Source organism: Antechinus flavipes, chromosome 1, assembly GCF_016432865.1.
Source record: "Antechinus flavipes isolate AdamAnt ecotype Samford, QLD, Australia chromosome 1, AdamAnt_v2, whole genome shotgun sequence".
NCBI classification, from domain to species: domain Eukaryota; kingdom Metazoa; phylum Chordata; class Mammalia; order Dasyuromorphia; family Dasyuridae; genus Antechinus; species Antechinus flavipes.
Window position 1 is genome coordinate 158,114,324 of NC_067398.1, and position 16,437 is coordinate 158,130,760.

The following is a 16,437-nucleotide window of genomic DNA, read 5'->3' on the forward strand; positions in this document are numbered from 1 at the left end:
TTTACATCAAGAAAAGATAATTATTCAACAGCTATGCCCCAGGAACTACATTTCTTTGGTCCTCTTATTGACATCTGAGGAATGAAAAAGTTGTGAATATTATTTCATTTTTTCAATTTTAAAAATCTTTCCAAGTCTGTGATTTACTTAGATCATATACATAGTATATATTTCTCCCTATGCTATGAAAAATAAAGGAGGGTATTTACCTTAAATTTAGTGCCATTCTTTTTCAAGTAAATATTATTAATTACAGAAGCAATCATGCAAACAAGAATTTACCAAATATTATGTTTTCCTCGAATTACTTTCTGAATAACTTTTAAGTAACATATTTATATATCCCCTTGGACACTGGCTTTAACTCTACTCAGCTCTGCACTACATAAGAACATGACTAACCCATGCCAAGGGGTTAGGACCAGGCTTGATTAACTGGGAAATCCTTCTGGCCATATAACCACTAGGATAAAGTGTCTATCACAAAGCCTGAGTGCTTACTTATTGCTACAGGTCTAGTATTTCCATACAAATTTATGAAAGCATGATGAGAGATAGTAAGATACTTTACCTTCCAATTGTAGCTGGATTTACAGCTGTGATAATAAAAAGTGAACCTGTCTGCAGTACTGGTGATCTAATAACAATGACTCTAATACATGGAGGCTTTTTAGGCTACTAGAATGCTTTTTATACTTTTCTAATTCAGTTAGCCAATCAATAAGCATTTATTTGCCTAGCAAAAGCTAGGCATCTTACTAAGTCCTGCATTACAAAGTCAAAACAAAACATTCCCTGTCCTAAAAGAGCTTTTATTCTTGGGGTTTTTATGTCTGTGTGTGGATGTACTGAACATAAAATCAGTTTAGTGCTCAAAGCTCTTCCTAACTTAGCCCCTTTAACTCTTTTCAGTATTCTTACATTTTATTCTGCCAACAAGTATTCTTTGATCCAGTGACATTGGCCAGATGGCTGTTCCAAGGACAAGACATCTTCTTTCTTTCTTATCTCCTCTTACTTCCTTTGCTCTGCCCACTAACTTTTCTGGCTTTTTAAAAATCCCAACTACCAGAAGTCTTCCCCTAACCTCTCATAATTCCAGTGCTTTCTTTTTGTTAATTATTTCTCATTTGCCTTATCTGTAGGTGGCTTTGTATATATTTGTTTGTATGTTTGATTTTGCTCCTTCAGGGCAGGGTCTGCCTTTTGCAACTCTTTTTATATCCCCAGTGCTTTAGCAGAGTGCCTGGAACATAGTAAGCACTTAATTAATGTTTACTGGATTGAATTCACTGTGTGTGTGTGTGTGTGTGTGTGTGTGTGTGTGAGAGAGAGAGAAAGGTGGAAGAATGGAGAAAGGAGAAAAGGAAGAAGGGTACCTACAACAAGAATTGAGGATAGGCTTGCTGTAGAGCAAGCCTGTGTAAGGGCCACAAAACCATTTGCTTAAGGTGATGATGAGCTAAAAGCTAGGTATAACAACTTTCCACTGCTTGAGTTCTGTAAGGTGATAATTTTGTATAGCTTATGAATAATGTTCCCCACTCCTGCTCTAGAAGATGGAATCAAGGAGGTCATAAATCTAATAATCGAAGAGAAGGAGGAACACATTCCAGCACAAAAGACAGTCTGTGAAAAGCCAGGAAATGATTCTATGAATGCCAAACAACAAGTAGTGAAGTTTGGCTGGACCACAGTAATGCAATGAACCTGAACAAGCAGTATATAGCTGGATTGTGAAGAGTTTTAAAAAACCAAAGGAGCAATTCATTAGAGTCAAAAACTAGTCATTAATGAGACCTTAATGAGCAATTAAGTAAATTTTCCATGTGATCAACAGGACTATGTTCACTGTGTTCTGACCTATTTCAATCCCTCTATCCTAAGTATTTAAAATTTAAGGTGTGTAAAAATAGTTGCTTGAGGCACTTTCAGAGTTTAGTAAGTGTACTACAGATACTTTTATATGTTTGGCAACTACAATATTGCACAATGATAACCCTATAGTACCGAATTTAATTCTTTCATTCATTCATATAGAAATTGCTAGACTATCCATATTAAAAGTACCACAGCTAAGTTTTTAAAAATTTCTAAAAATAATTTACATGGAATGCTTATTCTGTTTATGTGTCTAGTGTGTGTGTGTGTGTGTGTGTGTGTGTGTTTATATATACAGACTACTAATTTACCCACCTAAGTTTTAAATAGAAAAATATTACTCAGTTACATTTGTATACATAATTAGCATAAACTAGAAAAAGAGCAGTAAGTAGTTCATGAAAATGCTGATAAAATGGCCTTGATAATAAGTTTATACTACATAACCCATAAACAATTAAGCATAAACATAATTTTAATACTCTCTAAAACCAACATGATGAGAGATAGCAAGACACTTTACCTTCCAATTGTAGCTGGATTTACAGCTGTGATAATAAAAAGTGAACCTGTCTGCAATACTGGTGATCTAATAACAATGACTCTAATACACGGAGGCCAAATTTTTTCTTCTTCTGTAACCCAGAACAAAAAGAAAGAAAAAAAAAAAAAAAAGAAAGCAATTGTTAGTTTAAAGGGAATGAGGTTAATTAATAAATTTTGTAAATCATGAAATTATTTCTTAATTTTTTAAGACCTTGAGGCTTGAAAGAATTCTAAGCATACATTTTATCATGTTAAATATTTAAACTTTTAAAATAATTCATCCTTTATTAATAAAACAGAAAAATGAATTAAGAACAAAAGTATCAGTTACATGTAAATCATTTTTTGTACTTTCATATGACTTGACCCCTGTTGTAAAATCAAAAGAAAATAAGAAATTAGTTTACTTTTATTAAGTACTATAAGTTGACTTTTAGCACATAATAGAGGTAAACTAATTTTTTGGCATTGTATTTTCAAAACCAATTTATTTTACAATGTGTGCAGCTGAAGTTGAGTTTACCCAAGGTTAAAAATGCCTCTAAGACAGGATGAAAGGATTTTTGATTTAGGGAAAAGCTGACAATGTCAGTGTAACCTTCAGCAAATGATTCAATTTCCATGAGCCTTAGTTTTCTATCAATAAAACAGGGGACATTTGCATTGTTGTTCTGAGATAAATGAGTGATATCATGGACAGCACTCAAGAAAACCAGAGTCTGATATCAGATCTGGCCGAAGGCCATTTAATAGAGGTATGAGCTTGGGCAAGTCACGTAATCTGTTTGCTAGTTTTCTCAATTATAAAATGGGGATAATAGCAGCACCCATCTAAATGAGGCTGTTGAGATGATTAATTGAGGTAATATTTGTAAAACTTTTAGAACAGCACCTGGCACAAAGTAGGTACTTAATAAATGCTACTTTCCTTTCTTCTTTCCTACTAGAGGATTTTCCACCAGATGAAGAACTGGTTTAGCCATAACAATTCACTGTTGTCTTCTGGCTTCCTTGAAGTCCCAGATATTTAACCTCACCTTTAACATGAAGCCTCTTCCCAATCTCTTTTAATTCAAGTGACTTCTCTCTACTGATTATTTTTTCTTTATCTTGTATTTAGCTTACTTCTTTGCATGTTGTCTCTCTTACTGGTTTGTGAGCTCTTTGAAGGCAGGAAGTGTATTATTTGTATTCTCAGTGATACCAATGGGCCTGCCACACAATAGGTGCTTATTAAATGCTTATTGACCAACTAAAGGAAATTACTAACAAAGTCTGGAGGTACTGCACAATGCATCAATCTCTAAAATAAAAAAATTCATATTTTTAGGAATATTTAAATTACCCCTTAATAAATGAATGAAAAAACACATCCTTAACTATATTGAGATCAGAATAGACTCTGAGTATTCTATGCTGACCTATTTTAAAAGCCTTTTTCTACAGGTGTATTAGTTGAGCTGTAAATTCTTTTTCTAGTTTGTCCTTTTACAATTAGCAGTTTTTAGGAAAATTGTTTCAATGGCTTACCTATAAAGAACATTAACTCACCTTCATCTTCAGTGTCTGAAGTGACATTATCTTCACTAGTCACATCGCTGCTGTCCTCAGTCTGAGAGTCTGTAATCTCACCTTCTTCTGGCTCACTATCAGTCGCTACTGTTTTGTCTTCTTTAAATAAAGCCAAATCATAGACATTCACATTAAGATGTGACTCTACATTCTCTTTGCTATCTGCATCAGCAAACTTCAATAGACTATTTTTATTATGATTATCCACTTTGGCTTTTTTTTTCACATTTGCGGATTCTTCTTTTTCAACACAGCTTATATGTTCAACAGTGGTAAGACAATTAAAATTATTTGATACTTTATGGTCTTCTAGATCCAAATCCTGTGGTTAAAAAAAAAAAGGAATACTTTATTAACAAAAAAAAAGATCATGGTAAAGAAAACTCAACTGTCTTAAGAAATACTGTGAACTCATATAACTAATAACTAATTTATACTTCTAATACTTTTGTATCAGCAGATCACTTGTGAACAAAAAAACTATATTTTTATATCAGCAGATAACTTTTGAACAAAGAACTTACTAGCACTTATCCTGTTTCTATAACATTTAAGATCAAAATGGGAAAGAGCATAATGACCACAACATCCACTAGTAAACTCAACTTGAAGAATAATGAGTCTTTTTTCTTATTTGGCTCAAATATGCTCTTTGAATTACTTGGATAGTACTAATGTTTGGGATTCATTGACACATTTGCTTTGAGGGTATGTTAATTTTCATTAATAGTAGGAGACTACTTAGTAAAGTTTGGTTTTGGCTTTCCATAATAATCACTGTTACCAGCTTTAATGTAGTAATTAGTCATGAACCAGAAATGTAACATGACACTCCAAATATGGAGATAGTCTTAAAGTCAGGAAGACCTGGATATGAGATCTGCATTGGCTATGGATAAGGCACTTAACTCCTCAAGTGTTAGTCAACTTCCTAAAATGGATTATAAACATGTTTAAGAAAAACAATTTGCTATAACTAATTTCCTTTGTAATATTACACATTTTATTTTACGTATTTAAAAATAATATCCTATAAAGAGGTTCACAAGGTTCACTAAAATTTGACAATAGGATTTATGACCTCCTCTCAAAAGGTTACAACATCCCTTCCCTTCCCCACCCTGCAAAAGGTTACAAACTCCTGCTCTAAATTTTAAATAGAAGAGGAAAGTCCTGACCTTAATCACCAAAGAACTTACCTTGAATCTAAACTATTGAAAGCTTAGGTCTATATTCTATGTGGAGGAAAGTTGAAGGATCCCTCAAAAGGTGAATTAACCTCCTTATTCACCAGATTACATTTATAAAACATAAATCAACTGCCTAGATAAAATATTGCCCTACAAGATAAAATATTCTGGGGTAGCTAGGTAGCTCAGTGGATAGAGCACCAGCCCTGAAGTAAGGAGAACCAGAATTCACATCTAATCTCAGACACTTAACGCTTCCTAGCTGTGTGACCCTGGGCAAGTCATTGCCTCAGCAAAACAAAAAAAAACTCAAACAAAAACAAGATAAAATATTCTGTATGATCAATGAGATAAGTTTAACTCTGATAGGTCAGCTTTAAATATTAGAATTTGTAATTTGTACTTGTAATACTACTGTAGAATCCACAATTTTTTGCCTTTAATTATCTCATTTTTAAAACATACACAAAACTCAAAACAAATATTTTCATGCAGAAGCATGAAAATAAGAAAATGATACAAAACCTTATTTTTATTTAAATGTACACAATTACAATGCCTTACAATAAGAAAAATTTTGCCATTTTATCATTTTAGAAAATCAACACTGAATAATCATTTTTCAGATAAATTCAGTACACTATTCAGTTTAGAAAGCCCATGGGCTTTATGTTCCCAATCCTCACAAAAACCTTGCAAAGAAAGAACCTATTATTATTTTCATATTATAGCTATGAAAGCAAAAAATGGAACCAAGTTTGTGACAAATACTAAGACTTTGAAAAACTAGTAGTATGATTAAACTGCTGAAGTTAGAAGACCTATGAGAATTAAGATGTGAATAATTTTACCCCTGCTTATCAGAAGAAACTTAAATTTTTCTGGAAATAAAATAGTAAAATTTTTATAAGAAAAGACCAAGCACAAAATTCAATTACATTAACTTTCATAAAGTGAATCAACTATTGTCTTAGATATTTCAACTAAACACATCATAACTGCTCCCATCTTCCCTGCTTCTTTACCAATTATTCTGAAAATTATAATGTTGTAAAGTTTATATGGAATGTTAAGTCAATGTAAATGTTTTTCATTGGAAATAATTTTTAAAGGATATTTTATTTTGAAATGATAATTTACATAATAAATATATAAATGATAATAATTTACTGAATAATAATCTATTTAAAATATAGTCTAGATAACAGCAACATATACTTTTATATCCCAAACTTTTGAAAATGGAACAAAAAGCTTAATGGCAGCTATACATTTATCGGGAATGAACCCTTCAACTTAAACTAATGCCTCCATCCCACCACCAATTTTTTTTTTAATAGCTTTTTATTTACAAGTCATATGTATGGGAATTTTACAGCATTGGCAATTGCCAAACTTTTGTTCCAATTTTTCTCCTCCTTTCCCCCATCCCCTCCCCTAGATGGCAGGATGACCAGTAGATGTTAAATATATTAAAGTACACCATTTTTTAAAATCTCAAATATAGATTATGATTTATTCTTAATATTAAGAAGACACAAAAATATCAGTAATTGATTCATTTGTATTTAGTTTGGAAAATAGTTCTTATTTTGCTTACTCTGCCTTAATTTGTAAGTTTTTCCAGACTGTATTGAAATCATCCTCTTTATCACTTCTTACAGCATAAGAACACTTCATTATATCATAATCTGTTTTGTTCCTAGTTCTGATACCACAAAAAGAGCGGCTATAAATTAAAGACATATGAAAAAAGTTCTAAATACTACTGATTAAAGAAATACAAATTAAAACATCTCTGAAATACCAACTCATACCTCTCAGATTGGTTAATATGTCAATAAAGGAAAATGATAAATGTTGAAGAAAATGTGGAAAAACCTGAACATTAATGCATTGTTGGTGGAGCTGTGGACTGATCTGACTATTCTGGAGGGTAATCTGGAACTATGGCAAAAGGACTATAAAACTGCATACTTTGGATCCAACAATACCACTACTAAATTTCTATCTCAAAGAGATCATAAAAAATGGAAAAAGATCCACGTGTACCAAAATGTTGACAGTAGTTCTCTTTTTGGTGGCGAAGAATTGGAAATCAAAGAGATGCTCATCAAATGGGAAATGACTGAACAAATTCTAGTATGTGAATGTAATGGAATAACATTGTTCCTTAAGAAATGATAAGCTGCATGGGCAACTAGGTAGCACAATGATTCCATCAGCCCTGGAGTCAGGAAGACATGAATTCAAATAAAGCCTTAAGACACTTAACACTTACCAGCTGTGTGACCCTGGGCAAGTTACTTAACCTCAAATGCTTTGCAAAAAACAAAAAAGAAATGATGAGCAAGCAGATTTAAGAAAAACCTGGAAAGACTTGCATGAATTAATGTGGAATGAAGTGAACAAAGCCAGGAGAACACTATTCTCAGTAACAACACTGTGCAATGATCAACTTTGACACTCAGCTCTTCTCAGCAATTCAATGATCTAAGACAGTTGCAAAGGACTCATAATGGAAAAATGCTATCCACATCCAGAGAAAGAAATATAGAGTCTGAATGCAGATTAAAGAATACGACTTTTACTTTTTTGTTTTGTTTTTTCTTTCTCATGTTTTTTCCCTTATTCTGATTCTTCTTTCACAACATAACCAATGTGGAATATATTTGATATGATTGAACATGTATAACCTAAATTAAATTGCATGCCATCTTGAGGAGGGAGAGAGAAAAGAAGGATGGACGGAAAAAAGAATGGAAATCAACATCTTATACAAGTAAATGTTGAAAATTAAAAATAATAATAATAATTCAGTGTGTTTCCTATGACTTGCACATTTGCATTCTTCTTGAATGTATGCAAGAAGTACAAATGAGACATTAAAAAAAAAAAAACACGAATTTGGAAGAGGTCACAGATAAGGGCAATTTTGTTACCATCATGTTAAATTTAATACACATTTAAAAAAACCCAAACAGTATGTAACCTGACTTCACAATTCCATATACAATGTTTTTTTTTGTGTATTGAAAGGTTCATGTTTGTTAAGAACATAATAAAAAGGAAAAATTTTAAGTAAAAAAAGAATGTATTCATGATACAGAGACACAAAGCTGCTATTAGTCTGCTATTAGTCTACAAGAGAACATTATATTCTGTGGCTTCTTTAAGTTTTTATGCCCATGTTCTTTTCTAACATATTTTTGCTAGTCTCTTCTTTGCATCAAAGTCACAAGTATCAAAGTATGTACTGACTTTAATTTCAGGATCATATTGACTTCTTTGTAGAATTCTTCCACCTTCCTTTCCTTTCCACACAAGATAGCATACAAATTTTAGTTAAGTTTGTCATGAGTACTGCTATTTGCGACAACTAAGAATCCCAAGAAATAATGTTTCTTGTTGCCTTGGGATAAAATTAAAAATAATTAAACCAACCTTGGCAAATCCTTTATTTCCCTCTCCAAAGAGAATTTGTGAATCATCCTTATAGCTGCAACTTCTTTTTGTTTTCTGGTTTCATTTATACAAAAAATGTTAATAATAAAATAATTTATTTTCTTTTTTATCTTTTTTTTTAAATAGCTTTTTATTTTTCAAAATACATGCAGAGATGGTTTTCAACATTCACACTTGCAAGATATTGTTTTCCAAATTTTTCTCTCTCTCCTTCCCTCCATACTTCTCCCCCTCTGCTAAACAGCAAGCAATCCAATATTGGTTAAACATGTTCAATTCTTCTGAACACATTTCTACATTTATAAAATGATTTATTTTCTCCAAGTATCATCTCCAGTCAATGTTCACGGGATAAGGATCTCATATTTGAAGTAACAACAATTAGGCAATCTTTCTATAAATGATGAAAATTGTGTGATCTTTAGTACCCTTCTTTCTTACTCTGTTTTATCATCTTCCCCATAAAAGGATATTGCGTGGGACTTTTTTTTTTGTATGTATTTGTTTTACATTGTTGCCATGGAATGACATCATTTGCTATAATTAATGGATGGATAGTTTGCTGCTGGCTGGTAGAGAACTTGTATTTTCTTGATGTTAATTGTTAGGCCAAAATATGATCACCTATTTGTGATAAATGATCATCTTTGCATATAACTAGGCTGTTCCTCAGAAAGCAGTCTATTGTTGAGACTGTATTTAAAGCTTTTCCTATTATAATAGAATATGCCACAATTTTTGCTTCAACATAATAACGAGGATAAGAATTTTTGTGAAGAGATATTGATCAGGAGGAAGACAATGGAGTGGATTATATCTGAGAATCAATCAGTGCTTAGCAATCCCAAATGCCTCACCTCTGTAAAAAAAAAAAAAAAAAAAAATTATCTCTTTACTCCACCTAGCCCCCCAGTGATATCCCATGTCTATAAATCATAAAAATACCATAAAAATTAAAATGAGAAACAATAAAAATGACAATGGAAACATAGCAGTTACAAAAATGATTGGAACAAGCACCTAAGGCAACTTATAAGGAAAAGTGAAAACTACTTGTTCTCATTCTTTTAAATGGCCACTCCACTGCTGGACCCTTACCCAAGAGAGAACAAAGGCAGAAAGAATTGCTTCATAAATACACCAAAATATTAATAAACATTTTTTAAAAATACCAAATAGGTGGAAACAAAGTTAGGTGTCCACTGGGGAGATGGTTAAATTGTTGGTATATGAATGTAATGGAATATTTATTATGGCTAAAGAAATGAATTCAAGAAAAAGGATGTGAATTCAAGCTGAAAAAGAATGAAGCAAAACTATGAAAATAACATACATAACTCCAACAATGTAATGTAGAGAAAAATATCCAACTATTTGCTGGATGTCTGTGTTAATACTGGCTCATGAAAAAAAAATTTTAAAAATGACTCTCCCATTTTTCTATGAAAATATGGAAATACTATGAATGTGGAATGTTGCATATGCTTTCTAGATGTGGTTTCTACATCACTTGGGTTTACCTCTGTTTTTCTTTGTTAGGCAGGAAGACACTCTAAGTATTGGGAAGGAGAAGTATATCTCTATCAATGATGGCAACAGTAAACTTTAAAAACTGCATTATTAAGTAGATGGGAAGGTAAATTAATTATATGGTAAAAATGAGATGATCAATAACAAGTGGTATAGTAGTGTCCCTGGAATGCTAAAACAACAAAAGGGAGGCCATTAGTACAGAAGTAAATCCTCTATGAAAGACATGGAAAAATATGATTTTGACTTACATGAGAAGTCAAAAGAGGTTACCATACAATAGTGGATGAACCCTCCACACTGGTGAATTCATTGATCAAAATGCTCATTAATGCAATAAAAACGCTTCCATATAGTTTTCTATTAATAAAAGATTTCTATTAACTAGCAATTCAACATAGCCATAGTTTAATACAAACATATTTATAATGGTGGTGAAGATCCTGTAAGATCCTGATGTATCTCCAGAAATACCCAAGATAGAGTAAATATATTCAACATAATTATAGAATTATTTTTCATTAAATACTAATGGTCTAAAAAATGATAAATGGTCAAAACATTTTACGAAATTATGTTTCCTAGTAAATCGGCTGATTTGGTAATTATCTGTCATTCTGAAAGAAGACCAAAACGATACCAAAATGTTGTAGTCAAGGTACAATGTGTCTGACTGTGACTGATCAAATACAAACTCAAAGGCTCTATCACAGGTTGAGCACAAATAATTCATATGAACATTTGGACTGGAAATGGATATTCTGAATTATTGCAAATCTGTTTCATTCATACAGCATGGCACCTTCTTTGTCATGGGTAAACCATGCTGGATGGTCCTTTTCCAGTGACTCCCATGTCACATAATTGATTCTGAAGTTCTTCAGAAAAACCACGAGAATGTGCTTGTTCTGCTTCCTATGAATTCCGTGTGAGCACTTGCCTTATATGAATTCTCCATAAAATAGCCTTTTAGGCAAATGTATGTCTGACATTGGAACAATGGAACCAACTGATAAGAGCTGCACTCTTTGCAATAGTTTGAATGCTTGGCAGTTTAACTTGAGCAAGCATCTCAATGTCCAGTACCTTATCTTGCCAGATGATCTTCAAAATTTTCCTAAGACAATTCCTAAGACAAATGGAAGAGATTCAGTTTTCTGACATGGCATTTGTAGGCTGTCCAGGCCTACAATGAGGTCAGTACAATGACTCTGTAGACCTTCAATCTGATAGTCAGTTTAATATCATTTCTCTTCCACACTTTGCTCTGGAGCTTCCCAAATACTGAGACAGCTCTGGCAATGCATGTGTCTCCCTCATTATCAGTATATGTAGGTCCCTAGAAAGTATATATTGCCAAGAAATTTATCCCCAGCATTCGAATTGTTCATCATTTGCTATAACTAATGGATGGATGGTTTGCTGCTGGCTGGTAGAGAACCTGTATTTTCTTGATGTTAATTGTTAGGCCAAAATGAGCACAACCAATAGAGAATCAATCCATACTTTGTTTCATTTCATATTCAGAGGTTTTACTGAGTAAAAAAAAATCATTTGAGAACAAAAAATCATGCACTAACTCTCCCTCCATTTTACTCTTGGTTTTTTCAAATGAAATAATTTGCCATCAATATGGTAGCTGATCTTGATTCCATGTTCATCCTCACTTAAGGTATCTGACAGCATTGTGGAAAACATCATGCTAAATAATGTGAAAGGGGCAAAGCCAAGATGGCAGAGAGCAGACAGGTCTTTGCCTGAGCTCTTCCCTCATAATTAGCCCTAGATCAGGCTCCGAACAGATTTTGTTGTGACAAAACTCACAAATATTTGGAGTGTAACAAATTTCCAGGAGATGATACCTTGGAAGGACTTCAGGAAAGATCTATCTCAATCGGGCAGGGCTCAGCACAGATATGACATAAGGGAGACGCAGCATGGAGAATCTAGTGGGAGGCTCTTATCCAAAATACAGCAACATTTGCTTCTCTGTCCTCCTTCCGAAGCCAGTAAATCAGCAGACTAGCTATGACATCTCCAACTACAGAAGGCAAATAGTGAACCCCTGAACCCCAGCATAACAAGTGGGCCTTGAAGCCAGTAGCACTGGTCCCAGGGCAGCGTAAAACTCTTGTCATCAGCCTGTAGAAGAACCTCGAAACAATCTCCCCTTTGCCCTAGGAACAGCCTCCAACCTTTAAAAATGAACAAAAAAGCAAAAAGTGCTCTGACCATAGAAAGCTAATATGGAGATAGAGAAAAAAAGACCTTAAACCCTGAGGACACTAAAGGCAAAATGCTTCCAGATAAAGCCTCAAAGGGTGATATGAATTGGTCTCCAACACAAAAGGTTCTCTTGGAAGAATTCAAAAAAAAGATCTTAAAAGAGAGAAGAAAAATGGGGAAAGAAAATGAAGCTTTGGAAAAGGAAACACAGACACTGTCTGAAGAAAACAATATCTTAAAAAATACAATTGGTGAAATGAAAAAAAAAAATAGATTTGGTGAAATGGAAAAAGAGAACTTCCTGAAAAATAAAATTGGTGAAATGAAAAACTAAACTAAAAAATGTGGAAGAAAGCACACATTCTTCTTTTACTCCATTGATAACTTGGAAATGTTGAGAGCATCATCCATTGTCCAGAATCTAGGCAAGCATGCCATCATGAAATTGATGTACAATACTAATGAACTTCTCTAGGCAACCAAATTTTGGTACAATTTTCTCCATGACTGACAGTATCAAAAGCCTTGATGAAATTGATAAATGCCATATACAGACTTCTGTTTTGTTCCTGGCATTTCTTCTGGAGTTGTTTGATAGAAAACATCATATCAACCATTCTTTGGTCCTTTCTGAAGCCATGCAGGCTCTCAGATAAGATGACCTTCTTTCAGGTGAAAATCAAACTATTTTTAAGGAGAACTCCGGCAAGAATCTTGCCAGCAATGACTAAGAGAGGTCTCCCTTCCCCTCTCCCTCCACCCCACTTCCCAACCTTCTGTTATTGTCATAAGACATTCTATTTCCTTTACTTTATAGAGATGGCCATTGGAAGCCATACTTGAGCTGCTGAAAAATTTCAGTTGTCTTTTGTAAGAGCAATGGCCTCCACTAACTTTGTAAATCTCAGCTGGAATAGAATCAGCAGCAAATACTTTGCCACATGAGATGAACCTAATGGTATTCAAAACCTCTTCGTCAGTTGGAAATTAGGCTAGATATTTGCTTCCATGGATTCAGAATCAATTAATGATGTTCTGTTGAAATCAATATGGAAATGTTCAAGCCCATCCCTCTAGGATCATGTTCTTATTTCTAATCAATGAGGCAATCATCAGCACTGAGTAGTTGAGATGCTCCATAGGTCTTTGACCATAATGCCTTCATGGCATTATAAAAGTGCTCTGAAGTATTATCATCAGTTTAAAACTGAATTCCCTCTGCCTTCTTACTGAGCCAAGAATCCTGCATCTTTTCACACTTTGCTTGCACTTTACTTTTGACGGAGTTAAATGTTGCCTTCTTAGATAATGATTATCTTGCTGGTAAACCTTTGAAGTTCTTGTTTTTTCTTTGGCAGTTTCTGAATTTCTCCATCATTTTCATCAAACCAATCTTGATATTTATGAATGTTCTGATGCATATGAATAAATACTGTGCTGTACACCAAATTTCTAAAAGCTGCCCAATTCTTTTGTGCTCCATTGTTGCCAACCATGTGTTGACTCAACTTTTCCTCCAAATTAGCAACGAACTGTTCTTGCTGAGCAAAGCTTTCTAATTTGTAAACATTAAATTTTCTGGTAATTATTTTATCTAGGTCCAGCATTTTTGTTGAATGTGAATATTTATCTTGAAGAAGATAAGTCTGTGATCCAGATCAATCCAGGATTCTGTGCTACACACTGCCTATGTCACTCATACACTTAGTCCTACTTTCAGACCCTTAATCTCTTCTCCTTACAATGATAAAGCTTATTAAATGCTAATTTTTGCTGCAATGGTACATCAATGAAATTTTATTGCATTTAGATAAATGAAAAAATATTGGTGATGAGAAAATCATGAGACACAAAGTCTTCAGTAGTAACTGTTACTTCTATTCCTCTCACAAGTCCCTGCTATGTCTGGTAGTCTATGCCTATTCTTGCATTAAATTCACCCAGAATTATAGATTTGTTCTCTTTTGGCAACTGAGGACATAGTCTCCAGATCTTCATAAAATTTTTCTTTGGCTCATCAGAGTGCATACACAATGACAATGATGGCACAGCACTTTGTTGCAAGTGGCAAATGTGTTGTCATGAGTCTGTTGTTCACTCCTAGACTTGGCACATAAGCTTGTTGGCTAGATTAGCTCCGACTACAAAACAAGCCAGTCTCATAGAGTGCCCCTTTATTGAGGCCACTCTAGAAAAATGTGTATTCAATCCCAACGACTTTGGTAAGCTGGTCTTTATTTGGCAGCATTGTTTCCCTTGGGGCTGCTATTTGGATGTGATACATACTGAGTTCTCCAGCAACAAGAACTGTTTGTCTTTCAAGTCTAATGGATTTCTTGTTGTCCATAAGCATGTGCACATTCCACATACTGAACCATCCTTGCAGAAGTCTTTGTACCTTTTTTTTTGTGTGTGATTCGATCATGGGGTGGGATCCTCACATGCTGCAATAAGCAGACCAGAACTGGGCAAAGCACAGAATTTTTAGGTCCCTTTTCTAGCATCTTCTTGCCAGGAGGTGAAAAGTGTAGTCCTTAAAAAAGGTTGGTCAGATACCCAGGAGCCTGCTGAATCCCACTGCCCCTTCTAGTGAGAAGATAACCCTCAGCCGTGGGCCATTTGTGCGCAGGATTGTGACTATAGACCCAGTGTATCTGTACCTCTGCTTTGTCATTTGCATGTTGCCATAGGACTATAAGACAAACAGAACTGGTAACAGGGTATGGATGATTTCTTTTGGTTTGTGAATAAATTGGATAAAATTGTCGCTCTCACTCTCTCTTCTAGAGTCATCAAAACCTAGTGGCAAGATAAAAGTTAAGACAACTACTGATGGGCTCAGAATAAAGTGGATGACCTTAGTATTTTTGATGTCTGACTAAGCTCCTACTTAGGCATTCCACACAGTCTACTTCAGTTACCTTCATGGACACTGGAACAAACTGTTCTCATCTGCCCATTCTACAATGGGAAGTCTTCACATGCTTGGGGTAGACATCTCCTTAACTCACCAAAGGGCTTGAGACCTCTCAATGACCTTCACTCTATTTGCTGAAATACTTTACCAAGATATGACTACTGCATATGCTATAAGTTCCTGGAACTACACCTGAGAGTTGGGTGAATCAAGAAGTCACCAAAGCTGGAAAGCAGCCCTGAAAACGGCTCAAGTACCCGTAGTTTTCCTTGAATACACCCTTCACCTCAAGACATAGGTAAAGTAAGAAGAGAGTTAAGGATTGTGATCCAGACCTATTAATTTTGGGGCTGTTGCTCTTTCCACTGAACTATTTGGTCACCCTTAGACACAGATCGAGCTAATTCACTTTATAGTGTTCTCATACATGCTTAACAAAATACTGTATTACCAACAAGATTATTACTGCTATTCATGTAATCAAAATTACAAACTTACTTTATGAACAATCCTTAGATTCACATATTTAGTTGCAGCCCCAAACCTACATTTTAAGATACTAAACAATTTACTTTGATGTTTTCCTTTCATATTAATCCACATTTTTCCAATGAATACAACTACAAACTAATTACCACTTTAAGACTCTTTAAAAATCACAATTGCTCTTTGCCTTTTGACACATGCATTAAATTTCCTACATAAAGGAAAATTTTCTAAACATTTGAATATATATGTTTAAATATATTTGTGGTTCATTCCATGTAAAATGCCTTTCATCCCCAACTCTCCTTAAATTGCTCTCTACAAGATCATTGGAATACCTGTATCCTCCTCATTATCCAATCCAATAGTCTTTTTTTCTGTGGTTGTTTTTCTTAACTTTTCATAGTACTGAGACCCTACTGAATGCCTCATATTCCAAGACACTGCAATCTTAATTCTCCTACCTCCACTCCTTTTGTGTCCTTTGTTATCTCTTCTTCCTCTTCCTATTCTTTAAACTTAGGTGTCCCCCAATGTTATGTCCTTGGCCCTCTTCACTAAAGAAAAGAGCACACAGAGAGAAGAGATCTTTTTCATTCCTGTGGCTTCAATTTTTACTCTTAT

At 34.1% G+C, this 16,437-nt stretch overlaps 1 protein-coding gene across 1 annotated transcript in view; it reads right to left on the bottom strand.

Annotated features, from left to right (window-relative positions):
• AGGF1 (angiogenic factor with G-patch and FHA domains 1) overlaps window positions 1-16,437 on the bottom strand; it is a 59,969-nt gene that overhangs the window by 19,169 nt on the left and 24,363 nt on the right. The window contains exons 6-7 of the mRNA XM_051991947.1: window positions 3,979-4,321; window positions 2,405-2,516 (exon numbers count right to left, since the gene is read on the bottom strand). Coding sequence (XP_051847907.1) covers window positions 2,405-2,516; window positions 3,979-4,321 — 455 coding nt within the window. The remainder of the gene's footprint in view (window positions 1-2,404; window positions 2,517-3,978; window positions 4,322-16,437) is intronic.